Source organism: Salpingoeca rosetta (assembly GCF_000188695.1).
Source record: "Salpingoeca rosetta unplaced genomic scaffold supercont1.3, whole genome shotgun sequence".
Taxonomy (NCBI): Eukaryota; class Choanoflagellata; order Craspedida; family Salpingoecidae; genus Salpingoeca; species Salpingoeca rosetta.
The window spans coordinates 1,248,921-1,271,736 of NW_004754931.1; the positions used below are offsets into that span (position 1 = coordinate 1,248,921).

General features: G+C 55.3%; 8 protein-coding genes across 8 annotated transcripts in view; 4 read left to right on the plus strand and 4 right to left on the minus strand.

Moving 5' to 3' along the window:
• PTSG_01848 (uncharacterized protein) overlaps nucleotides 1–1,167 on the plus strand; it is a 7,333-nt gene extending 6,166 nt beyond the window's left edge. The window contains exons 20-21 of the mRNA XM_004997770.1: nucleotides 177–309; nucleotides 648–1,167. Coding sequence (XP_004997827.1) covers nucleotides 177–309; nucleotides 648–684 — 170 coding nt within the window. The 3' untranslated portion in view covers nucleotides 685–1,167. The remainder of the gene's footprint in view (nucleotides 1–176; nucleotides 310–647) is intronic.
• A 10-nt stretch (nucleotides 1,168–1,177) lies between these two features.
• Nucleotides 1,178–2,413, minus strand: PTSG_01849 (uncharacterized protein). Its single transcript, XM_004997771.1, has 4 exons — nucleotides 2,248–2,413; nucleotides 1,858–1,925; nucleotides 1,564–1,634; nucleotides 1,178–1,417 (listed from the first exon to the last, which is right to left on the minus strand). The coding sequence occupies exons 1-4, from the start codon at nucleotides 2,382–2,384 to the stop codon at nucleotides 1,358–1,360; spliced, it is 336 nt and encodes a 111-aa protein (XP_004997828.1). The 5' UTR covers nucleotides 2,385–2,413; the 3' UTR covers nucleotides 1,178–1,357.
• A 26-nt stretch (nucleotides 2,414–2,439) lies between these two features.
• PTSG_01850 (uncharacterized protein) lies at nucleotides 2,440–3,711 on the plus strand. The gene is made up of 3 exons (XM_004997772.1): nucleotides 2,440–2,769; nucleotides 2,978–3,086; nucleotides 3,369–3,711. Exons 1-3 carry the CDS (start codon nucleotides 2,555–2,557, stop codon nucleotides 3,492–3,494), a joined length of 450 nt encoding a protein of 149 aa, XP_004997829.1. The 5' UTR covers nucleotides 2,440–2,554; the 3' UTR covers nucleotides 3,495–3,711.
• A 23-nt stretch (nucleotides 3,712–3,734) lies between these two features.
• On the minus strand, nucleotides 3,735–8,935 carry PTSG_01851 (uncharacterized protein). Its single transcript, XM_004997773.1, has 14 exons — nucleotides 8,809–8,935; nucleotides 8,479–8,565; nucleotides 8,267–8,320; nucleotides 7,844–7,928; nucleotides 7,555–7,638; nucleotides 7,131–7,291; nucleotides 6,751–6,911; nucleotides 6,241–6,520; nucleotides 5,865–6,015; nucleotides 5,504–5,641; nucleotides 5,132–5,301; nucleotides 4,832–4,880; nucleotides 4,419–4,534; nucleotides 3,735–4,115 (listed from the first exon to the last, which is right to left on the minus strand). The coding sequence occupies exons 1-14, from the start codon at nucleotides 8,893–8,895 to the stop codon at nucleotides 4,032–4,034; spliced, it is 1,707 nt and encodes a 568-aa protein (XP_004997830.1). The 5' UTR covers nucleotides 8,896–8,935; the 3' UTR covers nucleotides 3,735–4,031.
• Nucleotides 8,936–9,131: 196 nt separating this feature from the next.
• PTSG_01852 (uncharacterized protein) lies at nucleotides 9,132–15,358 on the minus strand. Its single transcript, XM_004997774.1, has 11 exons — nucleotides 14,936–15,358; nucleotides 14,143–14,281; nucleotides 13,905–13,938; nucleotides 13,626–13,702; nucleotides 13,367–13,442; nucleotides 13,024–13,151; nucleotides 12,673–12,787; nucleotides 12,403–12,487; nucleotides 12,097–12,249; nucleotides 9,816–11,791; nucleotides 9,132–9,638 (listed from the first exon to the last, which is right to left on the minus strand). Exons 2-11 carry the CDS (start codon nucleotides 14,160–14,162, stop codon nucleotides 9,477–9,479), a joined length of 2,826 nt encoding a protein of 941 aa, XP_004997831.1. The 5' UTR covers nucleotides 14,163–14,281; nucleotides 14,936–15,358; the 3' UTR covers nucleotides 9,132–9,476.
• Nucleotides 15,359–15,387: 29 nt separating this feature from the next.
• On the plus strand, nucleotides 15,388–19,517 carry PTSG_01853 (uncharacterized protein). The gene is made up of 13 exons (XM_004997775.1): nucleotides 15,388–15,517; nucleotides 15,837–15,941; nucleotides 16,218–16,328; nucleotides 16,518–16,639; nucleotides 16,878–17,001; nucleotides 17,245–17,337; nucleotides 17,539–17,594; nucleotides 17,750–17,783; nucleotides 18,033–18,132; nucleotides 18,333–18,415; nucleotides 18,545–18,610; nucleotides 18,856–18,991; nucleotides 19,177–19,517. The coding sequence occupies exons 1-13, from the start codon at nucleotides 15,494–15,496 to the stop codon at nucleotides 19,308–19,310; spliced, it is 1,188 nt and encodes a 395-aa protein (XP_004997832.1). The 5' UTR covers nucleotides 15,388–15,493; the 3' UTR covers nucleotides 19,311–19,517.
• Nucleotides 19,518–19,543: 26 nt separating this feature from the next.
• Nucleotides 19,544–21,982, plus strand: PTSG_01854 (uncharacterized protein; the record flags this gene model as incomplete). The annotated part of the gene is made up of 8 exons (XM_004997776.1): nucleotides 19,544–19,664; nucleotides 19,937–19,998; nucleotides 20,106–20,207; nucleotides 20,387–20,464; nucleotides 20,628–20,698; nucleotides 20,807–20,943; nucleotides 21,300–21,422; nucleotides 21,529–21,982. 8 exons carry the CDS (start codon nucleotides 19,544–19,546, stop codon nucleotides 21,957–21,959), a joined length of 1,125 nt encoding a protein of 374 aa, XP_004997833.1. The 3' UTR covers nucleotides 21,960–21,982.
• A 419-nt stretch (nucleotides 21,983–22,401) lies between these two features.
• The window catches only part of PTSG_01855 (aminoacylase-1), a gene marked incomplete at both ends in the record, with an annotated part of 3,535 nt that continues 3,120 nt past the window's right edge, over nucleotides 22,402–22,816 (minus strand). The window contains one exon of the mRNA XM_004997777.1: nucleotides 22,402–22,573. Within this exon, the coding sequence (XP_004997834.1) occupies nucleotides 22,402–22,573 (172 nt within the window). The remainder of the gene's footprint in view (nucleotides 22,574–22,816) is intronic.

Below are 22,816 nucleotides of genomic sequence, written 5' to 3' on the forward strand. Positions count from 1 at the left end.
GTTGCTGTTGCGACTGCAGTTCACAACAACGCACAAATAATGCCGAGACGAGAGAGAGAGAGAGAGAGAGAGTGTGTGTGTGTGTGTGTGTGTGTGTGTCTGCATTCATGTGTGTCGTTGCGTTGGCACCTCATCACCTGCACCTGCCCACCATACACGCCCCCCCCCCGCTGCAGGTACGGATCGCAACATCCGGTTGTGGAACTCTGAGACATTCAACTGTGTTGCGGACTACAACGCGCACCGCAGCGGGCCCCACGGCGCCGTGCTCGATAGCTGCTTCAACCGCGCCGGGTCGCAGTTTGTTACGTGAGTCGTCGCGATGGTGGTGATGATGGTGATGCTCTTGTTGTTAGTCTTGTTGTTGTTCTTGTTGTTTTTGTTGTTCCTGTTGTTCTTGTTCTTGTTCTTGTTGTTTTTGTTCTTGGCATTGGTCCCTGGCTCTGTCTTCACTCTTTTGTCGACACCCCACCCCCCATCCCCTTGCCCTTGGCGTTGTCCTGCTGCTGCTCTCTGTCTGTCTGTCTATCTGTCTGTCTGTCTGCAACACGTGACTCACCTTCAATCATCCTTGCTTCCACTTGTCGCTGCACCAATACCACGATGTCATCCCCCCCCCCTCAACACACACACACACACATCCACAGCGTTGGCGCCGAGGGCACTGCGCGTGTGTACCAGTAGTGCACGCGCTGTTTCTCGCTCTCTCTCTCTCTCCCATCATGTTCACATGTCATTGGTTCGTGGTCGCACTTGACTGCTGTCCCCACCTCTCTCGTTCTTCTTTGCTGCCTACCTGCGACCTGCGCATGCAACCCCATAATGTCTTTGGTTTCTTGTCCCTGCTTGGTTGTCCTGTCTCCATTTGTTAATCGTTTTGTTGTGTTGCTTGTTATCACAGCACATGCATGTGTTCGTCTGCTTTGTGCCGTGGCTGGTGTTGAAGGTGCCCTGGCCCTGTGCCCATGGTGCTGCAGGTGATAATGGTGGTGTTTAGGTGATCTGCTGTGTTTTGCTTGTCCATTGGTTGCGGCTTTCTGCCTGCAAGTGACCATGCATGCATGGTCACACCAGCTGCGCTTTGCCCACCCCCGTCTGGTTTCCTCATCGTGTCTTGTCTGTGTCAACCATCACATGAACTGTCAACACGTGCTCGGCACGGTGGAAACTTAGTTTCTTTGGGGTGGTCAGTGACACTTTATTTTGCTGATCGGAGAGGAAAATATGCAGAAGAAAGAACACCACACCGACCAGCACACGCGCACACGTGGTTGTGCACACTCACTTTTCTCGCATACACACACAAACACACAGACCTAACAACGCACGTCAACTCACGCCCAGTCCCATGCTTGAATCACTTGCGCGCTGGCTTTGATGCCACTGAAATATCCTTCAACAACTGGGACACCCTCGCCTGCAACAGGCAGCATGCATCACGGGTGAGCAACGAGTGTCAGGAGTGGCTGTACCTGCACCGACTGTGGTGGTCACTTGACGTAAATTGATACACAGGCCACACGACACGCGACGCAACGCAACACAACGCAACGCAAGTCGGACCTGTCTGCGTTGTGCGTCACGCTTTCGCTTGAGCTGTGCCGCCGTCATGGGTGCAGGCGCCTGGTCACCATCTACAGTGGCATGGTTGTGGGTAGGTTGTGGTAGGTTGTGGTTGGTTGTGGTAGGTTGTGGTTGGTTGTGGTTGGTTGTGATTGGTTGTGGTTGGTTGTGGTTGGTTGTGGTTGGTTGTGGTTGATTGTGGTTGGTTGCAATCATACGGAGTCGTGTATGAGCACATGAGGTGTTGAAGAAGCACAACTTCAAGCACATGCACGCACACGCGCACACGCTAACCTGCGTAGCTCCAGTCTGGCAGATCTGTGAGAGGGCCAAACTCGTTGCCGCTACGACCCTTGCCGCGTCTGTACGCAAAAAGGCAAACAAAGATAACAATAACATGAAGCATTGTATGAGTGTACGTAGTGGTCACATGGCTTTCAGCTTTAAACTTGTCGCAGAAGGCGTCTTACACCCTGTCCTCTCCCCTTGTGCTCTCCACTTCTCCTCCACCCCCTCCCCGCCCACACACACACACACACACACACACACACACACACACACACACACACACACACACACACACACACACACACACACACACGCACACATCACATCACACACACACATAGCAGCAGCAACACAATGAACATCGAAAGCTCCACTCCAATGACAAGCACCCCTTACTTGAGGCGCGACTTCTCGCCGGCAGCGCAGGGGCTCGCGGTGTGCAGGCTGGCCCGTGTCACTGGCCGAACAACAGCAGCGGAAGAAGCAGCGACAGCGCGTTGCCACACCACAGCCCTCGCCAACGCATGCATCATCGTCGCGGATCGTGGTGGTTGTGGAGGATTTGTCGAAAATACCACGCACTTTTCCGCAGTGTCGGAAGCAAGGCAAGCAAGACGACGACAAACCTCGCAGACCACAACAGGCAGCTCCCACTCACAAGCACCTCAACCTGCCTTCCCTGCATCACGCCCACAACGCCAACATGTTGATTATTGATGGCGAGGTGATCCCGGATGACGATCCTCGGGCAGTTGCCTTCCGCTCGGGCCAGGAGAGGCGGCGCCCGCGGCGCCAGCCAGCACAACAGCAGCCAGGCGAAGCAGGCGCAGGCAGCAGACGAGGGCAGCAAGCGGAGCGTGTGGTTCCGCGGCGAGGACAACCACCCGGCCCATTTGGGAACACGAGCGCAAACAATAGGTGCTCTGTTTTGTACAACAATGAACACGTACACACGCACACACATAAGAGTGCTTGAACTCTTCCCAGGGAAGACTGTGTGTGTGTGTGTTGTTACTGTTGCCTGTGCTGTTGGCCCGCGTCTTCAGCTAACGTTCGTGTGTGCCATATGTCCATGTGTTCATGTGTGCCTGCATGTCTGTGCATGAACAATGCATGCATGAAACAGACCAGCACCACCGCGACCTCGGAATGCAAACAACGCTGCGCTTCCGCAGTGGCTGCATCCAGACACGCCGCTTGGCAAGATCAACCAGCAGCTCACAGAATACTTTGACGTGAGTCTGCCGTCTGTGATCATGTTTGTCGACATTTAGCCTTGAGCCATCATCCATCCACACTTCATCACTCACACACTCGCTCACTGACACACACGCACTCACTCACTCACTCACTCACTCGCACACTCGCGCACTCACTCACGCACGCACGCGCACTCACTCACTCACTCACTCACTCACTCACTCACTCACTCACTCACTCACTCACTCACTCACTCACTCACTCACTCACTCACTCACTCACTCACTCACTCACTCACTCGCACTTACACTGTGCAGCCGGTGCAAATCGGATCGGTTGTGCTGCAGCCGATTATGATTGTCATTCTTGTGTCCTCGTACCTGATCATTGGACCAGGTGGCCTCATCATTGCCGCGCTGCTGCTGTACGCAACCCGCGCTTGAGATGCGCGAGCGCGCTGTTTCGCTCTTGCAGTATGTCTACTGTGCTGTTGTTATGTTACCCTTCACTGAAACCGTTCGCTTCACTTGAGCCCTCTCTGTTCCCTTTCATCTACTTGCCATCCTCTCGCAGGGCTGCATCACGTGGCCCGTGTGTATAAAGGACATCACACACGCACCATGGTCAACAAATGCAAAGAGCAAATGGATGAACACTGACAAGACAGTCAGACATGACACAAGCGCGCACACGCGGCAGTTGCGAATCATTGGAGCGCGCGGTTCAGAACATCCACAGACAAGGAAAAAAAAAAACTAAAAAAAGGCACAGGCAAAGCTGCTGCAGTCGCTGGGACTGTGCAGGTCAGAAGACAAGGTGTGAGCAAAACATGACACAGACAGAAGAACAAGACATCGACGACGAAACGTCACAAGAATAACATGTTTGTAATGTGTGTGTGTGTATGGGGTGGGGCAGTGTGTTATTACTGAGAACACAAAGCAAGGCGACAGACGACGCCACAGCAGCACCGCGACTCATCAAGCGAGGTCTGTCTGGAGGTACCAGAGGCGATCGTAGTCGCCGGCCGCGCACGCGCCGGACGAGCACGGCTGGCAGCACACCTGCAAGCAACGCGGAAAAGGGAGTGGAAGGTGGAGGGGCAGAGGGGTTAGAAGGGGGTGTCGTGTTACACGACAATAGACAAGTGTCAGTGATGGTTGTTGAGAACATATGTAGGCGAGGGTGCATGCAAGCAAAGTTGGCAAAGAGGCCTGTGGGAGCAAAGGGGGAAAATGAACAAAGATTGCAACTGTGCTGGGTTCAAACAACGTGTACATGAATGAATGCATGTACACGCACCTGCAACCACCAACTCCACCAAAACCACCAAAACCACCAAAGCCGACGAAACAACACGCACGCACCTCTGATTCACAGCAGACGTCTGGCAGTGACGAAAGAAGACTGCGCAGGCGAACAGGATCGGCGCCAGCGATGGCGGTGAAGTCCACCTCATCGTCACGGATCAACTCTGCAACGTCTGGCAAGTGCAAAAGTGCAAAGGCGGGCAACCAGATACACAGACGAACACGCACGTGCGCAACGAGAGGGCACACAAGCAGACGAAATCGTGAGTGGTGGTGCTGGTGCTTGTGCTGGTAGCGGTGATGTTGTGTTGCTGTGGGCTGCACGCACGCGGGGGCTGAACTGAAACACTGCAACACAAGTTTTCTCCAGTAACACACCACAAGTACACTGTAACACATAACTGCTTCAACAAGCCCGCAAGCCCGCAACACCGGCGCATGTGCTGTGTTGCAAATGCATTGGCACGCACCTGTTCCTTGGCAGTTGCCGACGGCATCGCAAATGTCAAACACGGTCGTCTGTCGCACACGCAGGTAGGGTTACATGGTCAAATCAAGGCAACAAGCGGGGTCTGTGCACAGCATCCACCAAGGGGGCAACAAAGTAACAAAGGCCAACAGGCACAGCAACGAAGAGAGGACTCGCAAGATTCGCAGGTGGTGCAGTGCCTGCAAGCAAGTGAACGTGCAAGGAAATGCGACGGAGCAAACCAGCAAGCAACCGCCACCGACAAACAAACGTTGACACAAGAAATGCCGTCATCGCTCACGTCATCCATGTCGTCGCAGTACTCGCCGGCCGCCTTGAGTGTGGAGGGGGAGCAGGCGCCCAGATTTGGGATGCAAACACCAGCGTTGTGACATGTGGACAGTGGCTCGCACACCACCCCAAGGCACTTTGATGTGCCCACACACACGCCCTGGCTGGTGCAGGTATCGTCTGGGAGAGCGAAGTGCAATCACGCACCGGTGAATGGAAACAGCACGTACAAATCAAAACGTAAGCGACGACCAAGCATGACAGCAGGCCCATCAAAGCCTACAGAAGAAACAATGGAATGGCACAGTGTCACAACATAGCCCAGCACAGTCACACCACGCACCACGCGCCACGCACACTCGCACAGCCCTGCTTCACGCACCACGTGTGGTGTCGTCGCCGTCGTCGCATGCCTGGCCGGTTTTGGGCACCTGGTCAAGGCACGTGCCCGTTCCAGAATCACAAATGGATGCTTGCAGGCACTGCGTTTCACTCGCGCATGTCACGCCGTCACACTTGTCTGGTGGAGGTAACGACAAGGAGGGGAAGAGGTCAGCGGGCGCAGGGAAGAAAGCAAGCAAACGAATGGGCAAACAAGCCAAACAAAACAACACAACGCAAATCAAATCTAACCAACACAACGCAAATCAAATCAAAACACCACACGCAAATCAAATCAACACAACACACCACAACACAACACAAATTAGCAAATAAGCAAGCAAAGTGTGCTGGGACTGTACCTGGCATGAATAGAGTGACAATCCCTTCGGAAACGCCCTGCCGTGCAAAGACAAACGGGAGCGCATCAGCGGCATCCGTCGTCACTCCGACAGCACCCGTGGACGTGACGGATGAGCCAACTTCCACTGTCACGTCAGCGCTTGTGGTGACCTGCTTTTGCCCACAACCGTACAGCAGCCAGACCAGCCATGTGTGAGTTGTTGAAATGCACATGCACAGAACAACAGAGACACCAAACGAGTGCCAGCTGACAGTGATCCGCATTTCCAAAACCAGCCACGGAGCCAGCAAGGAGGTGTAGGCAGGCGAAAGAGTGAAGATGGTTCACTGGCAAGACAGCAGTCAACCAAGACAACACAGTCGCAGTGCACGCACGTCCTGCCAATCTGTGACGGTGAGCGTAATCCTGCAGCGGCGCGAGACGCCGGACCCCGATGGCTGGAACGTGCCTGTGAACACACGAGCAGCGGGACCAAGACTCGACACGCTACCGGCCAGTGGGTGCCCATTGTCCAGTGTCAACCAGCCCGAGCTGCACATGCTGCCGCCGCCAGCCGTGATGACGGTGCCAGAGGCGTCGACGTGGTCGATGGTGAACGCATATGCGAGCGCCTCGTCGCTGGCAGAGACGTTGCTCACATCAAAGTCGAGGAAGCTGTTTGGGGTTTTGGCGCGTGCAGAAGGGACAAAATGGCAAAGTATCCGTGAGAAGAAGCAGAGACGATGACAAACAGTGGAAAAGCAACATATCAGGCATGAGGCGACAAAGTAAAGGACAGTGGTTCAAGGACATTGAAGATGGCGAGATGATAGTGGTGGGAAGGCGCTACAGAGGCGAGGGACAATCAGCGAGGAATACATGGTTACGTGCACCTGGTGGCCCACCTTGCAGTCAGCGTGATGGAGGTGCCAAACGTCACAGCGGACTGGTCAAACCCAAGACGCGTGATAACGGGCTCCTGGTTAAACGCGCCGTGGAAATTGCCTGCAAGCAGCGCGGTCTTGTCGCCAGTCACATGGGCACTGTAGCCCGTGTTTTGCTCCGTCTGTTGAGTGGCAAGATAGGTGGCGTGTGGTGTGAGCACGACAAACACAACTTCACAAGGCTGGGAAGTTGGAAGGAGACATGAATAACACCACAAGCAAAGCACACAACAAAGCACATAACGATGATGCACACGACACCGAACACTACAAGAGATACAGCACAACAAAGCATGACATCGCAACACAGTATTACAATCTGCGCGACACACAGAACGAACCGCTGTGACCGCGAAGATGATGGGCTCGTCGCTGCTGGGATATGTGGCGTCGCACGCATCTGACGTGGCGCTGCACTGCTGTGGCGTGAGTGGTGCCAGTGACGACGAGATGGCTTGCATCGCGTACTCAAATTCGTTGCCCAAGAACGACCGAGCAAGCACTGCATGTGGTGGTGGTCAGTTGACAATTTTGAGGCGCGTGAGCGTGAGCGTGAGCGTGAGCGTGAGCGTGAAAAGGGGGGGGGGGGTGTTGTGTGAGCAATATCACATCAGACATGGCAGCCTCACGCGCGAAGGACGGCGAACATCACAACATGGAAGTGTTCCGCACATGTACGTGTGTGTGTGTGTGTGTGTGTGTGTATGTGTGTGTGTGTGTGTGTGTGTTGGTGTGTTGGTGTGTGTTTGTGTATGTCTCGCCCACCTTCAGCACGGGCTTCAGAGGGTGACTCCGCGAGCGCAAATCTGGAAAAGAAGGGCACATGTGCAGATTGCCCATCCGTTGGTTCTGGTGTTGATGGAAACGGGCGAGCCGAGGAACAACAGGGAAAGAATGAGCACTTCGGAGCGAAGCAAAGCAAAGCAAGCAAGGTGGCGTGGAAGATCGTGATCGCTCCCGTGCCGTTACTGTGTATGCAAAGCAACCACAAGCCAAAGACGTTGATGCCCGCTGCTGCTGCTGTTTTCGTCTTGTGAGTGCAGGGAGGGCTCACCGAGGTTGGCAAGCACGGCTTCTTGAGACAGCGAGCTGCCTTCATACATGAACGATGTCTCGTACAACACCGCAGACGAGGAGTCCTGATTTGAGGTGGATGAAGGAAAACAGTTGGGGGGGGGGTTGTACGGAAGGGAGACCCAAGAAAGTGAGCATACGCAGAACACAAGCACATGGGTGCGGCGCGTGCGTATTTGACCGTGTGGTTGAATGTGTGCGTGTGCGTGTGTAGGTTGGGTGTTGAAGGATGGAATTGAGAAGTGCATGTGACAGGCACTGGCATATCCATACGCCAGAGGGTACGCACACACCACGCACGCACGCACAAACACACACGCATACAAAAGCACTCGCACGCACACGCACACACACACACACGCACGCACACACACGCCCAAGCACCCACGCGTCGTACACACACCATGCACTGAACCGTCGCTGTCACCGTCCCAGACAACACGTTCGTGAAGGACATCTGTCAGGTAAGAAGGCAGCGCAAAGGAGACCCGAATGCGTTGTTGTGATGTGAACAAGACTCAACGGACCCAAGGCACACTATGCACAAGAAGTACAAGTGCGCCCCCAGCAAGGTTGCATGCAGCAAAGGTCGTACTGCGCATTGTGATTGCTCACCTGCAATGCGTTTGACAAGAGCTGAGGGTTGAGGTTGAAAGCTGTGCTTGTGATGTCGTTTGCCATCTCAAAGCGGCATCGCGCAATCTAGCACGGTGGCAGTGAGAGGGATTGGTCGTGAGTGAGGAGTGGTGGAGGCGTATCATAACACAAGCATGCATCAGCTGCCCAATGCGATGAGCACAGTTGCTTGCAGGCAACACCACACGGTGCAGCAAAGCCCACACACACAAACAAGAACAAAACAGCAGAAAAACGAGTCTTCTCTTGTCTTCTGTGTGGCATAACTGGTCACTGAACGTAGGAACGCGCACGCACAACAAGACGAACCTGGAGAGCATCGTGTTGGGCATGCACTTGTGCCGTGCTAAGCACGACAACCCAACAAGCAAAGACAACAACAACACCCTTCCTCATCTTTGCAGGAGGTGTGTTTGTTTGTGTCGTGTTGTGTTGTTGTGTGATTGGTGCCCGAAAATTAGCAAAGCTTCCCGTGAAACTTCCACCGTGTGCCTGATCGTTCTGTGCGTGAGTTTGGTTTGCTTCTTTGCTGCAGCACTTTCCTCCCACTGTGTCTTCCTTCCACTTGTGTTCCTTCACGCCATCTCCCTCCTCCCCCCCCCCCAACACACACACGCATCCACACTGTGCCCTTCAGATCAGTTCGTTCATTTGGTGAAACCCCCGTGCAGGGAACAGCACACAGATCACACAAATCACACACACACACACATACACAAGCGTAGGAAGATGCGTAGTTCGACCATTCGGCTGAATGACAATACACACACAAAACCACACACACACGCGCGCGCGCGCACGCAAACAAAGCTTTTTGCTTTCTGGAAAGGCAAGACAAGGCGATCATAGGAGGGGGACAACACAGCACATCCACAACGCAACATATCCAACCACACCGAGCAGGGAAGCACAACGCTGGCTTGCTAGGCTGGCGCTGTAACCTGTTGTTTGTGCGCAGAGAACGGCAATGGCGAACCTCAGTAGCTGGAGGTGTTGTCTGTTGGGTCGTACTCTTCCTCATCAGCGGTGGTGGTGGTGGTGGTGGTGGTGGTGGTGGGGTTGAAGGGCCCACCACTGCGTGGAGGGCTGGTCACAACCAACGCATCCTCCTCCGTGTCCTCGTTCATCAGCAACGGTCCCTGTCATCATAATAAAGATGGGAAACGGTGGTGAGTTGTGGGCAGAAGTGAGCTATCGGCAAAAGGGCCTGAAAAGTCAGCAACATTGCGGTTTTGAAGATGCACACACACACACGCACACACACACACGCGCGCGCGCACACACACACACGCACACACACACGCGCACGCACACACCAATGGGTCTGGGATGTCGTCGGTGTCCTTCATGGCTGTGTCAAACCCAAGGCTCAGGTCAATCAGCTGGCCACCACCAGTGCCAGCAGCGTGGCGTGGCGTGCTGGACACAATGCCCTGATCACGGCCATCGTCATCGTCGTCGTTGTTGTTGTGGCTGTCGTGCACGTCAGCAAGTAGCTGCGACAGGGACGGGTTGCCCTTCTTGCTGTTGTCTGTGTCTTCTTTGCTCGTAAAAAAGGAGCTGCCAAACAGCCCGCCCGTCTTCTCCTTCTTCTGCTCCTCGTCTTGGGTGTCTGCTGTGCTCGCTGTGCTCGGCGCGCCAAAAGCCTTCCCCATTTTGTACTTGGACGGCACAAAGGGCGGCTTCTTGGCAGACTCTGGCGAAATCTTGATGGTCGCGCGCACCCTCGCATCGGCGGGCGTCGACGACGCTGTCGGCGTCTTGTCGCCGTCATCATCGTCGCCCTTGTTCTTGTCGCCAAGAATGCCCCTGTCCACCGCGCTCAAGGGCCCAGTGCTGGTGCCACTGGCGCGTGTTCCTTCCTCAGCCTCCGTCTTGCGGTTCAAGGAGAACTTGAAGCCATACCCGGTCGTGCCTGCAGGCTTGCTCGCTGTGGACGCCATGCTCGATCTGGTTTGGGCAGCTGTTGTGGTGGGGGCGGTTGTGGCAGTGGTGGAAGGCTCTGGCTTCTTTCCATAGAAGAACGTGGGCTTCTTGTACTCGGACTTGGTGGCGTTCTTGCCGCTGCTGTCTTCAAGGTCCCTCATCTTGGGGATGCCGCTGCTGAACTTGGGCACGGTGCCAAAGGGCTTCTTCGACTTGTCGCTGTCCTCCTCCTTCTTCCCGCCAAACACAATCTCGCTGCACACGGGCGCCTTGGTATTGGTAGTGGTGCCCTCCTCGCCCTTGCTTGCTGCCTTCTCATTCGATGCCTCCTTGGTCGTCGCCGTTGTTTCCGTTGTTTCCGCTGGCTTCTTCTCATCATCCTTCGACGACGAGGAAGAGCCACCCATTCCAAACAACATGCTTCCAAACGTGCTCACTACACCGGAGCTCGCCTTCTTGGTCGCTGGCTGCGCCGGTGTGGCTGTGGGCTTGCTTGTCGTGGCTGCTGTACGTGCCATTGCCGCTGCCGTTGGCCCCGCTGTTGTCTTTGTGGTTGCCGTCGTGGAGGACGAAGAAGAGGAGGAGGACGAAGAGAAAGGCTTGGTCGTGTCTGGCTTGCGCGTGAACGCGGGCTGCGATGTAAACTTGGTTGCAGCAAACGGAAACGGCTGCGTCTTGGACTCCGTGGCCGCTGCCCTTGCCGTATCGGTCATGGCAGTTGTACTGGTAGTCGTCGATGGCTTGGCTGAGGTTGTCCGCTTCTCGGCAACAGGTTCGTCATCCCCAAACGCCCTCTTCGCAGCCTTCAGTTCCTCCATCAGGTTCATACCGCTCTCGTCCTTGTCCTTGTCCACGCTGTCGTCCTGCGTCTTGCTCGCCTTGTCCGCGGCGCCGCTCGCCGTGGTTGCTGCTGCCTTTGTCCCAGTCTCCTTCGCTGTTGCCTTGGTCGTTGTCGTCATCGGCTTGGTTGTCGTGGCTGTCGATGGCTTGGATGGCGCACCGAATGTGCCAAGGGATCCAGCCTTGGTCCCTGGTGCCGCTGCATCTGCTGTCATCGCTGGCGTCGTCTCGCTGCCCGGCCGCGGGCGCGACCGGCGCGTCGTCACGCTCGACGGCAAAGTAGATGAAGCAGGGAAGGACGAGGGAGCAGAGGGGAAGGACGAGGGAGCAGAGGGGAATGCCGCCGGTGCAGGCTTCGTCGCTGCAGGTGCAGCCGGTGCAGTGGGTGCATCTTGTGCCTGGGTTGCGCTTGAGGTGCTGCGGCGCTGTGTTGTGGCGCGAGCAGAGGGGTCACGGCGGGCCGTGGTCCGCGTGTCGCCGCCATCGGGGTGCACGGGGATGGGCTCCACGCGCGCGTTCGGGTCATCTGGGAGCGAGCAATGCGATGGCAAGAAAGATGATGTGGGGGGGGGAGGGGGTTGATAGCGGTGGTGAGGAGGAGGGGGTGATCAAGAAGCAAAAATGCAGCACGTATACTCATGCAGGTTGTAAGCAGGGAGCTAGCACTGGTTGCACCAAAATATACTGCACATACCCCATACATTGTCAACAGCACCACCCACATCAGACCACAACACACCACAGTATGAACCACCACAACACAGTATTAACCACCACAACACAGTATGAACCACCACTAAATCCGGGATGCGCGTACAGACGAGCACTCACAGACGATGCCTCGGGCGGGGAGGCGGCTGAGGATGTAGGCAACGGCGGCAGCCAGGCGCCCGAAGACATTATGGGAGACGGTGCAGACGAGCGGCCAGTGGCGGTGCACGGCATACACACGCTCCACAAACGGCGCCCACACAACCGTGGACACTGCAAGGGGAGGGAAGGGGCAGCGGAGTGATGAAGGGAAGGAGTGTGAGGGAGGCATGTGCATGGTGAGAGAACACCAGTGTGGAGAGAAGAAGACGGAATAGACGGTAGAAGCGGTGATGAAGGTAGAGAGCACGGGGCAAGAGGACGTACCAAGGAAGAACAGGTAGGTGGTGTCGGAGAAGAGGGAGAATGCCCACGCGAGGAACAGCGACGACATCACCACCACAAAGGTGAACTGTTTGAGGCGTTTTGGTGCAAGGCAGAGGCAAACAATATGAGTGTGTCGGAAGGAGAGGAGGGACTCCGTGTGAGTGAGGAGAAGCAAGCAAGTGGGGGGGCACTTCGATGAGCACGTGATAGAATGCACTCACACACACACACACACACACACACACACACACACACATCACGGTGACTCACGGTGCCGAGGCGGTTGCGCTGGACGGATGCGACGTGTTGAATGGTGCCCTCCTTCCACTGCTGCGCGTGTGCAAGTAGACTGGCCAGCTCCTGCACAGACCGCAGTGGCAGTTGCCTGTGATGATGATATTTGTCCCAGGGTAGATGGGCAGGGAATATGTGAGCGGCTAAACCGAGTAAGAGAAATGAAGCTTCTGCTTGTAGCACAGGGACAGAGGGAGGGGAGAGAGGGGCGAGAGAGAGAGAGAGAGAGAGAGAGAGACAACACACACACATTTACACACAAGCACATATGTCTGGGCATGATCAGGTGAAGTGTGTGTGCGTGTGCGTGTGTACTTCAAAACTGACCATGGCTGGCGCTCGACGAGCGGGGAGATGGACTGGAGGCGCTGCACGGCCGTCTGCTGCGGAAGACGCGATGAGATGAACATCAGCATCATCTCGCTCAGCGCACCCGTCGTCGCCGCAAGCACAAGCTGCAGGCAGTGGGAAGGGCATTGGAGGGGGGAATACACAAAGGGTGGAGTGGTGGTGAGAAGAAGAAGAAGAAGAAGAAGAGGAAAAGTGTGGCTGTGGCGAGATGTATGGAGAGAAAGAGAGAAGGGGGGGGCAGAGGAGACAATGCACCGACACGTGAGACGGGTCGAGAAAGATGATACTGTGACATAGGATGGGGCCGCTGCTGTAGTACCTTTGTCATGATGGAGAAGTTTGTGAGGGTGAAGAGCGCCCAGACGGAATACCACGCCGACACATAGACCACCGATCTGTAGAGTGAGGGGGGGGGGGAGGAGGTGACGGGATAAAATGGTGAGAAGAAAGTCGGGTGGTGAAAAGAGATGTGAAAGGGTGTGATGTGATGAATCTCGCATACGATGCAAAACACACACACACACACACACAGAGAGAGAGAGAGAGAGAGAGAGAGAGAGAGCTGCCATGAAGCTTACAGGACGGGGCGGCGGAGGCAGGCGACCTCCTGCAGGAAGATGACGACATCCTTGCGGCGATCGAGGTACGCTTGCCACTACAAGCAATGGCCACACACACACACACACACACACACACACACACACACGCACACACACACACACACACACATATCACACACATCACAAGCATACATGTGCGTGAGAGGGAGAAGGATGTATGGTGGCAACAAACCACAAAACGAAGCGAAACAAGAGGAGGCAGATGTGTCAAGTGGCTCAATGGTGGTTGGTGCCTACCTCTGCGACGCGCTGCATGAACTGCATGTCCTCACTGCAAATGATGGGCGCACCGCAAGCACAGCAAACAGGTGAGATTGGAGGGGTGGTTATCGCGTGATTGCACACCCAAGGGCCAGAAATTGTGTCACGATTCGCATGACAACAAGCCAGCAGCAACCGTCAAAGAAACGGTGGGCACAGACATGCAATGGTCCCCGTGACAAGGGCGGGCGCCCGCGTGGTACCATCTTCTTACCCGGCCACTTGTTGTGTCATGGTGAGAGGCTGAGACTTGGCGGATCTTGGAACGAGAGAGTTGACGAGAGTTGAAGAGGGGGAAAGAGGCGAAGCCGCAATCAATCAATCAATCAATCGATCCAGACTGGGGTGGATGCCTGTGGCAAGGTCGACAAACGCGCCACCGAGATCGAGAGATGGATGTGCGAGTTTGGTGGGTGTGTGCGCGTGAGAGAGTGAGAGAGAAAGAACAAGAGATGTGCGTGAAGGAGAGGGAAGGGAAGGGTGATGAGAGAAGGGCGGATGCAAATGAAGCGGTCGAAGGAGGATATGGGCAAAGATGGTGTGCTGTGATGTGACATGGAAACCCCCACGGCAAGAAAAGACAAGAATGTGTCGGCGTGGAGGAGAAATACAAACAACGAGAGGCCCATTCGTTGCCTCCAAACCAGCCACACCGCACTCCACGGAAGCAGAAACACAAACAAACAAACCAACCAACCAAGCACAACCGCACGAGCAGCTGAACAACCGAACAACCAAAACACCAAGCACCCCGTTCCAGCTCAGCATGATCGACCCAATTGACGGGGTGTGTGGGGGGGGGAGGCGGGTGGCGGGCGGTAGGGATCCAGGTGGGGTGTTTGGGGTTGGATCCGTCACCACCGTCACCACCGACGCCACCCACCACCACCGACATCAACAACAACAAACACCAACACCAACAACCGAACGCCAGATAGGTTGCATGACACGACATGACATGGCATCAATCTGGTCGACAGCGACCAAACCAAGCACACCAAACCCACCTGATGGATGTTGGGGAGCGGCAATGGATGGATGAATGGCGAAAAGGATGCATCCAACAAACGAGCCACAGATCCGAGACTGTGGTGTCGCGCTGCTTGCTGGCTTGCTTGCTGGCTGGGTGGTGGTGATGCTTTCCAACGTGGACAATCACCGCGATGGGTGAAGGCGATGACGCAGCAAAAAGCAAAGAAGTTGTTGTCGGGTGGTTTGCTTGCTTGCTTGTTGACATCAACAAAAACTGTCGTGTCCCCACCCCAACAACAAACAAACAAACAAACGTGGGTGCTGCTCGCTGTCGTCTGCTTCTTTGCTTGCTTGGTGCGTGTGTGCTTCTTGGTGGACGCAGGTGCAACCGTTTCGTGGTCTTTGACCTTTTTTGGCCTGTGTGTGTGTGTGTGTGTGTGTGTGTGTGTGTGTGTGTGTGTGTGTGTGTGTGTGTGTGTGTGTGTGACGAAAATTTCGTTGCTGCTGACTCATCAATTACACATACATATTGTCAAGAATACAACCCTAACTTCAGGGTGAGCAAGAGCCAAACAAGACGCAAAAGAAGCGAGATGCTGCAGGAGACAGATCAGGAGGTTTGTTTGGTTTGGAGGAGGAGGGCAGTGCTGCACTGCTGTGTATGTGTGTATGTGTGTGTATGTGTGTGTATGTGTGTATGTGTGTATGTGTATGTGTGTGTGTGTGTGCGTGTGGTGTGTATGTGTGTGTGTGTGTGTGTGCGTGTGGTGTGTGCAGTGTATGTGTGTGTGTGTGTGTGCAGTGTATGTTTCTCTCTTCTTCTCTCCTTTTCTCCTTTTCTCCTTCTCTCCTTCTCTCCTTCTCTCCCCTGCCCCAGCCATCTCCTTCGTACCCAACCTCCCCTCACTGCACAATCCCCGTCCCTGGACGCCACAGGATAGCAGCCATGTTGCTGCGCCACAGGGCGACGATGTGCTCAACGTCAAGATCGCAGATGCACTCAACGAGCAGAACAAAGTCAAGTTCTACGTCCACACAACGGTGCGTGAATGTGTGTGTGTGTGTGTGTGTGTGTCTGTGTGTGTCTGTGTCTGTGTGTGCGTGCGTGTGTGTTCTCTCTCTCTCTCTCTCTCTCTCTCTCTCTCTCTCTCTCTCTCTCTCTCCCTCTCTGTCTGTGCACTCTTTGGTGTGCGATGCAATTTGCACCAACACCAACAACACAGCACCGTTGTGGAACATTGCAGAGCTCACCATGGATACTGATCCTGTCATGCACTGTGCTTGCATTTCTGGTTGCCTCCTGTTCCTGCCGGCTAGACGACCCTGCCGCGGTTCCAGAAGAAGGACATCCAAGTCGTTCGCGAACACGCCGAGTTTGTGTGGCTGCACGATCGCTTTGTCGAGTCTCCAACCTACGCTGGGCTGCTGGTGTGTTTCCGCTCGCGGTGTGTGTGTGTGTGTGTAATCTGTGGTCTGTGTCTGTGTCTGTGTCTGTGTCTCTACGTGTCTGTGTCTCTATGTGTCTGTGTCTCTATGTGTCTGTGTCTGTGTCTGTGTGTGATTCATGTGGCAAGAGTATTGAAGCCCTCACTCGAAACACGTGCATTGGCTTTGCAGATTCCACCGTGTCCTCCAAAGCCAGACTTCCAGCAGTCGCAGCAGAAGCTGGCCAAGCTGCAGGCGCACGACTCAAACATGACGCCCGAAGAAGTCGAGAAGCTCAAGCAGGAGATCCAGAGGTGTGTGCGCGTGTACGTGTGTGTGCATGTGCTTGTGTGCACTAGTGTGCGTGTGCGTGTGCTTGTGTGCACCAGTGTGCGTGAAGTGAATCTGTTTGAGCATGCACCGTATGGCGCATGTTGCGTTGGTTCTCACCTGCACACACTGGCTTTTTCACGTTGCCTACCCTCAAATTCCCTGGCTCACCATGCAAACGCCACGCCGCTCCCCATGTACACTTTTTGCGTTGCATGGCAGCGAGTATCTGGCGGCCTTCCAGAAGACGGTGGCCATGCACGAGGTGTTTCTCAAGCGCCTCGTATCCCACCCCAAGTTCAGGGACGACCACACCCTCCAAGTCTTCCTCGAGTACGAGCAGGACGTGAGTCGAAACAGCCGCTCTACGTGTGTATATGTGTGTATGTGTGTGTGTGTGTATGTGTGTATGTGCGTGCAACAGTGTGTGTGCGTGTGCGTATGTGTGCAACAGTGTGTGTGTGTGTATGTGTGTACGTGTGTGTAAGTGTTGTGGACAGGCTGTACACTTGGTCCGTGGTTATTGCTGGCTGTATGTGGTGGTGGCAATGACATGTCACACATACGCACCACACTACAACGCTGCCAGCTGGACTGCAAGCTCAAGTCGACGCGCGAGAAAGCGCTTGATTTCCTGCGCAGCAAAGCAAAGACATTTGACTCGTCCTTTTCCTCCTTCAAGGTTTGTGGCCCTTGCAGTCACACGCACACAAGGATGCGCACACGTGGCACACACACACACACACACACATGCACGCATATACACATGGCGCACGCACACACACACACGCATGTACACATGGCGCACACACACACACACATGGTACACGCCAGACACAGTCGCTGATTTTCACACATTGCGCTGCTGGCTGTTTGGTGGCAGGATGCCGACGAGTTTTTTGACGATCAGCGCTCCTTCATCACCCGCTATCTTCTCGCGTGAGTCCACACGCTGCACATACACACACGCTGCACATACACACACACTCGCTCACACTCACTCTCACTCACACACACACATTCACACACACGCATACACCTGTTGTGTATTGCGCTCACGCGTGCGCTTGGTGTTTCGCTGGTGATGCTTCCAGGATAAAGGAGGCTCGCAGCAAGGCTGCGCAGAAGGTAACGCTGTCGACCCACACCCATGTTGTTGCTGTCGCTCCTGCTAAGATATGCAGCAGCGCAACGTGTCGCTTGTCCAATACACACACGCGCGCGCACACGCGCGCACACACGCACGCACACACACACACGCACACGCACACGTCAACACAGCACACTCTATGCCTCGCCTCCTCGACCCCTCTCACACAACTCCCAACACCACCACCGCCACTGCCACGTGCCCACCCCTGAAAACACGTGCACTAGACGGAGAAGAGGATGCAGCTCTCTGTGTCGTTCAACCGCGCAGGCACAGAGCTTGTGCACTACGGAAACCTCTACGACACAGACCACCCCGTTGGCGAACGTGCGTGCACATGGCGTGGAACTGATAGTGCATGATGTGTGATGGTGCATGCCAGTGTGATCGTGGGTGTGGTCGATTGGTGCTATGGTGCTATGTGTGTGGTGAGTGGTTGTTGTTACTAACTTCCGCCACTTGAACGGATGAACACGTGTTTACGTTGTCTGCTGCACGTGTGTGTGTGTGTGTTTGTGTGCGAGCAGTGATTCGCCTTGTGGGCAACGTGCTGCGCAAGTGCCAGACGATTGAGAAGCGCCTCGCCACCAAGGAGGACCTCAAACTCACTGTACGTCGCGTCGCGCCCAAACTCGCCATGTGCTTGATTTGCTTCGCATGTGCTTGCTTCGCATGTGCTTGCTTTGCGCGTGTGCATGCGTGAGTGGCCAACTCACTGTGCGTGTGCATGCTTTGTCAGGATTTGCTGCGCTACTACGAAGCGGACGCCAACGCCGCCAAGGACCTCATGGTCCGGCGTATCAAGGTGTGCAAGCAACCCGCAGAGGGAAAGCCGAGGGTGTTGGGTTGTGTTCCAAGTGGGCAGATGAGGTTGCAGGCGATCAAGAAGAGGGTGTAAGCGAGTGAGCGAGGGAGATGGTGATACAGCCACAGGGAGTGTGCGTGAGAATATACTCGCACAGATACACTTGTAGATGCAGGCGGACACACCACATCAAGTCCGTCAGCACACGCCATCGACTCATGACCCGTGTGCATGTGCGTGTGCAGTGTCTGCAAGACAAGGAGCGTGCGGACAAGGCGCTTGTCAAGGCGCAGCAGACACAGAAGAAGGTGGACGAGTGTCAGCAGGCGGCAACAGAGGCCGAGGAGCGCTCCATCAGCATCACAGACACCGCCCGTGACGGTATGTACACCCTGCTGCTGCTGCTGCTGCTGCTGCGTGGGCATGACTTGCTCCACCTCCTTGTTTGTTTCTGACTCTTATTGGGATGCAGTGTTGCGTGTTGCTCACCGACCACCGCGACCACCACCTCACCATCACCATCACCACCGCCATCGCCATCATGGCTACGATCGCCACCAACTCAGAGCTGGGTGCGTTCCAGCGCCGGCGGGTGGCCGCGTTCCGCAAGGGCATCATGCAGTACACCCAATATCAGATCCGCCAGGCACGCGAGAAGCAGCATGTCTGGCGCCAAGTCATTGACGCGTTAGAACAGTGACCATACACACACGCACACGCGCGCGCGCACACATGCTTGACTGTTGTTATGCGCTCTCCCTCCCCCTCCTGTCTTCCACCTATCCTCCCGACCACTCCGTTCGTTCCCCGCACACATGTCTTGCCTTGCCTTGCTTGTGTTCACACGTGACGACATGACACACGATTGAACTGTTTGCGTTTCCATTGTCAGTCCTCCCAAGCACGAAAACAACAAAGCAGTCCAGTGCCGATATGAGGGTGTGTGTGGTGGGTGGTGGGTCGTATGTTGGGCGGCAGACTGTGAAGCTGCTGAGCCCCATTGTAGAGCATGTGAGGGCACTCGATGTGGCCTTTCGTGTCAACCACCAGTATGGTGAGTGACGCGTGCGGGCCGCTGTGCCGTGTGCTGATGCTGCGATGCTGCGTTGGGCGTGCACTGCCAAGGCTGATGCATACACACACACACACACACTCACTCACACTCACACGCACTCACACTCACACACACACTCACACACACACGCACTCACACACACACACTCTCTCTCACTCACACACGCACTCACACACACACACACACACACTCACACACACACGCACTCACACACACACACACATCACGCTGTGCTGTCACTGTGGTTGCAGGGAACGAGGAGCGGGTCATCGTCGACATCACAGAGTACCGTCGCGTACGTGATGCGCTCAAGGTACGAGCTCAAGTGCAAGCGTGTGTATGTAGGTTCAGCGGGGATGGCTGACGTGTGGGCACATTCATCTCACCGTGCACACTGCTTCACCCCGCTGCACATGGCAGGATGCCGACGTGTGTGTGCACGTGGCCTCATACGGCATGTCTGGTGCGGAGCAGCTGAACAAGGCCCGAGTGCACGCCGTCAACGTCAATGGCACCAGCAACGTACGTAGGCAAGGAACAGTTGGATGCGTGCTGGTGCTCCGGTAGCGCTTCAATGTCGCGTGTGCAGAGGACACGCACACGGACATGGGCATGGGCATGAACATGGACACCTCTCTCTTTGTATCTTAAGCGGTGGTACACTCATTCATTGTTCTCGCCAACACGTACGCACACATCAGGTGATCAAAGCGTGCCGCGAGTGCAACGTGCGCGCTCTTGTGTACATCTCCACGTACAACGTCGTCTTCAACGGAACGGTGCGTGCTTGTGTATGTTGCGTATGGTGTGCGTTGTGTGTGTGTGTTGTGTATGTGCGTGTGTGTGTGAATGAACAGGGTGTCCTCCATGCTCTTGTCGCTGCATGCTTCTCAAATGCTCACATCCCTGTGGACATCCCGCTTCCCCCCGTACACACCACAGCCCTTTGAAGAAGGCGACGAAGAAGCTCTTGACTACATCCCAGATGACCAGCACACCGACGAATACAGCCGGTAAGCTGTGCAGCACACAAACATCATACACACACGCATGCGTGGCCTGTTGCTCACCCCCCCCCCCTTCCACCTCCCAAACCATGCCTGCCCCGTCGTCGTCACCAGGACAAAAGGGCAGGCAGAGCGACTGGTGCTTGCTGCCAACTGCGACACGCTGCGCACGTGCGCCCTCCGCCCCGCCGCCATCTACGGCGACGGCGAGTACCGCCACCTCCCGCGCATCATCCGCCTCGTCAACAAAGGTGCCGTTGTGTGTGTGTGTGTGTGTGTGTGTGTGTGTGTGTGTGTGTGTGTGTCTGTGTCTGTGTCTGTGTCTGTGTCTGTGTCTGTGTCTGTGTCTGTGTCTGTCTGTATGTGTGTGTGTGTGTGTGTGTTTGTGTGTGTGTGTGTGTCTGTGTCTGTGTGTGTGTCTGTGTGTCTGTGTGTGTGTCTGTGTGTGTTTGTGTGTGTGTGTGTTTGTGTGTTGTGTGTCTGTGTCTGTTCACTTGTCTATGTGCATCCGTGCTGGCCTGCTTCCCTTCCCCCCTTACCACAACTTGTCCATTCCAACAACCTTTTCGTTGCCCCTCCGCCCCACCTCTCAATGCATGGAGTGCAGGCCTTGGGTTCATGGCGATTGGGCGGCGGGATGTGCTGTGTGACTGGGTCTACGGCGAAAACCTCGCCCACGCCATCGCCCTCGCAGTGCAGCGGCTCACAGCCGACGACAGCGCTCCTACTGGTCGGTGGTGTGTGTGCGTGTTGTTGTGGATGTTTTCGTGGACCCACGCGACTCACTTGTATTCACGAATACATTCACACACATGTACATACATGCACACACGCAGTGTCTGGGCGAGCGCTGTTCATATCAGACCAGCAGCCGGTGAACAACTTCACGTTCCTGGCCACCATCCTCGGTGACACCTCCCTGTTCAGCGTGTACGTCCCAACACCAGCCATGCTGGCGCTGGCGCACGTGATTGAGCGCGCACACGCCATCATCGCCCCCATCGTTCCGTTCGAGCCGTTCTTGACGGTGGCGGAGGTGTGCAAGGTCGGCGTCACTCATTATGCCAGCCCGCGCCTTGCACGGCATGCCCTCGGCTACACCCCACGCGTCACACAGGACGAGGCAATACAGCGCACACGCGCGTGGTGTGAGCAGCAGGTTGCGCCTGCGTGGCAGCGCTCTCTTGTGCTTCGCGGCACCATCGCTGCTGCGGTCGGTTACATCGCCTTCGCTCTTGCCCGCAGGTCGTGGCGAGCCTGCTTATAGCAGCTTGTGTGTGTGTGTGTGTGTGTGTGTGTGTGTGTGTGTGTGTGTGTGTGTGTGTGTGTCTGTCGATACGCTGTCTTGTATTGTTGCACGCGCTACTCCCCCCCCCCCCTCTCATGCACTCCCATCGTTACAACAATGCCCTTTTTGACACAAGTAGACATGTTAACTACTGAAGATGAAAAGAAGGTTTGTTTAACGGGTGGAGGGCTTGGGTGGCTGTTGTGGAGAGGTAATGTGACACGTGACGCATTATCAGTGCATTGCGATCAGCTTGCACACATTCTTATGACGAACACACACACACACACACACACACACACACACACACACACACACACACAATACGCACAGCTTGCGCAGTCGTCACACATGCAGGCATGTGCCGACACGTGAGCGGTGCGTATGTGTGTGCGCATGCGAACGGTGGCTGTGCCCGTCTTCACTTGGCGACGGTGTCGTTTGCGAGCGCAGGAAGAATCTCGCAGTAGATGTCGATGCCACGGAGATAGATGTCCTCATGCAGGAACTCGTTGTGGTCGTGCAGCAGCACGGGTGTGTTGTTCATTGGCGAGAATCCAATGGCAGGGACGCCCGTCGCCCGGATGTAGCGGCTGGTTTGGTCGTTGTGCGGAGGCAGGTGTTTTAAGATGCAAGTGTGTGTGTGTGTGTGTGTGTGTGTGTGTGTGTGTGTGTGTGTGTGTGTGTGTGTGTGTGTGTGTGTGTGTGTGTGTGTGTATAGCATAAATGAGTGTTGTATAGATATCGCGAAATATAGACACACACTCGCTCACCACACCCAAACACGTTCTTTTTGTAGAACAGAGAAAAGAGTGTGTGCACGCGAGAGTGTGTGA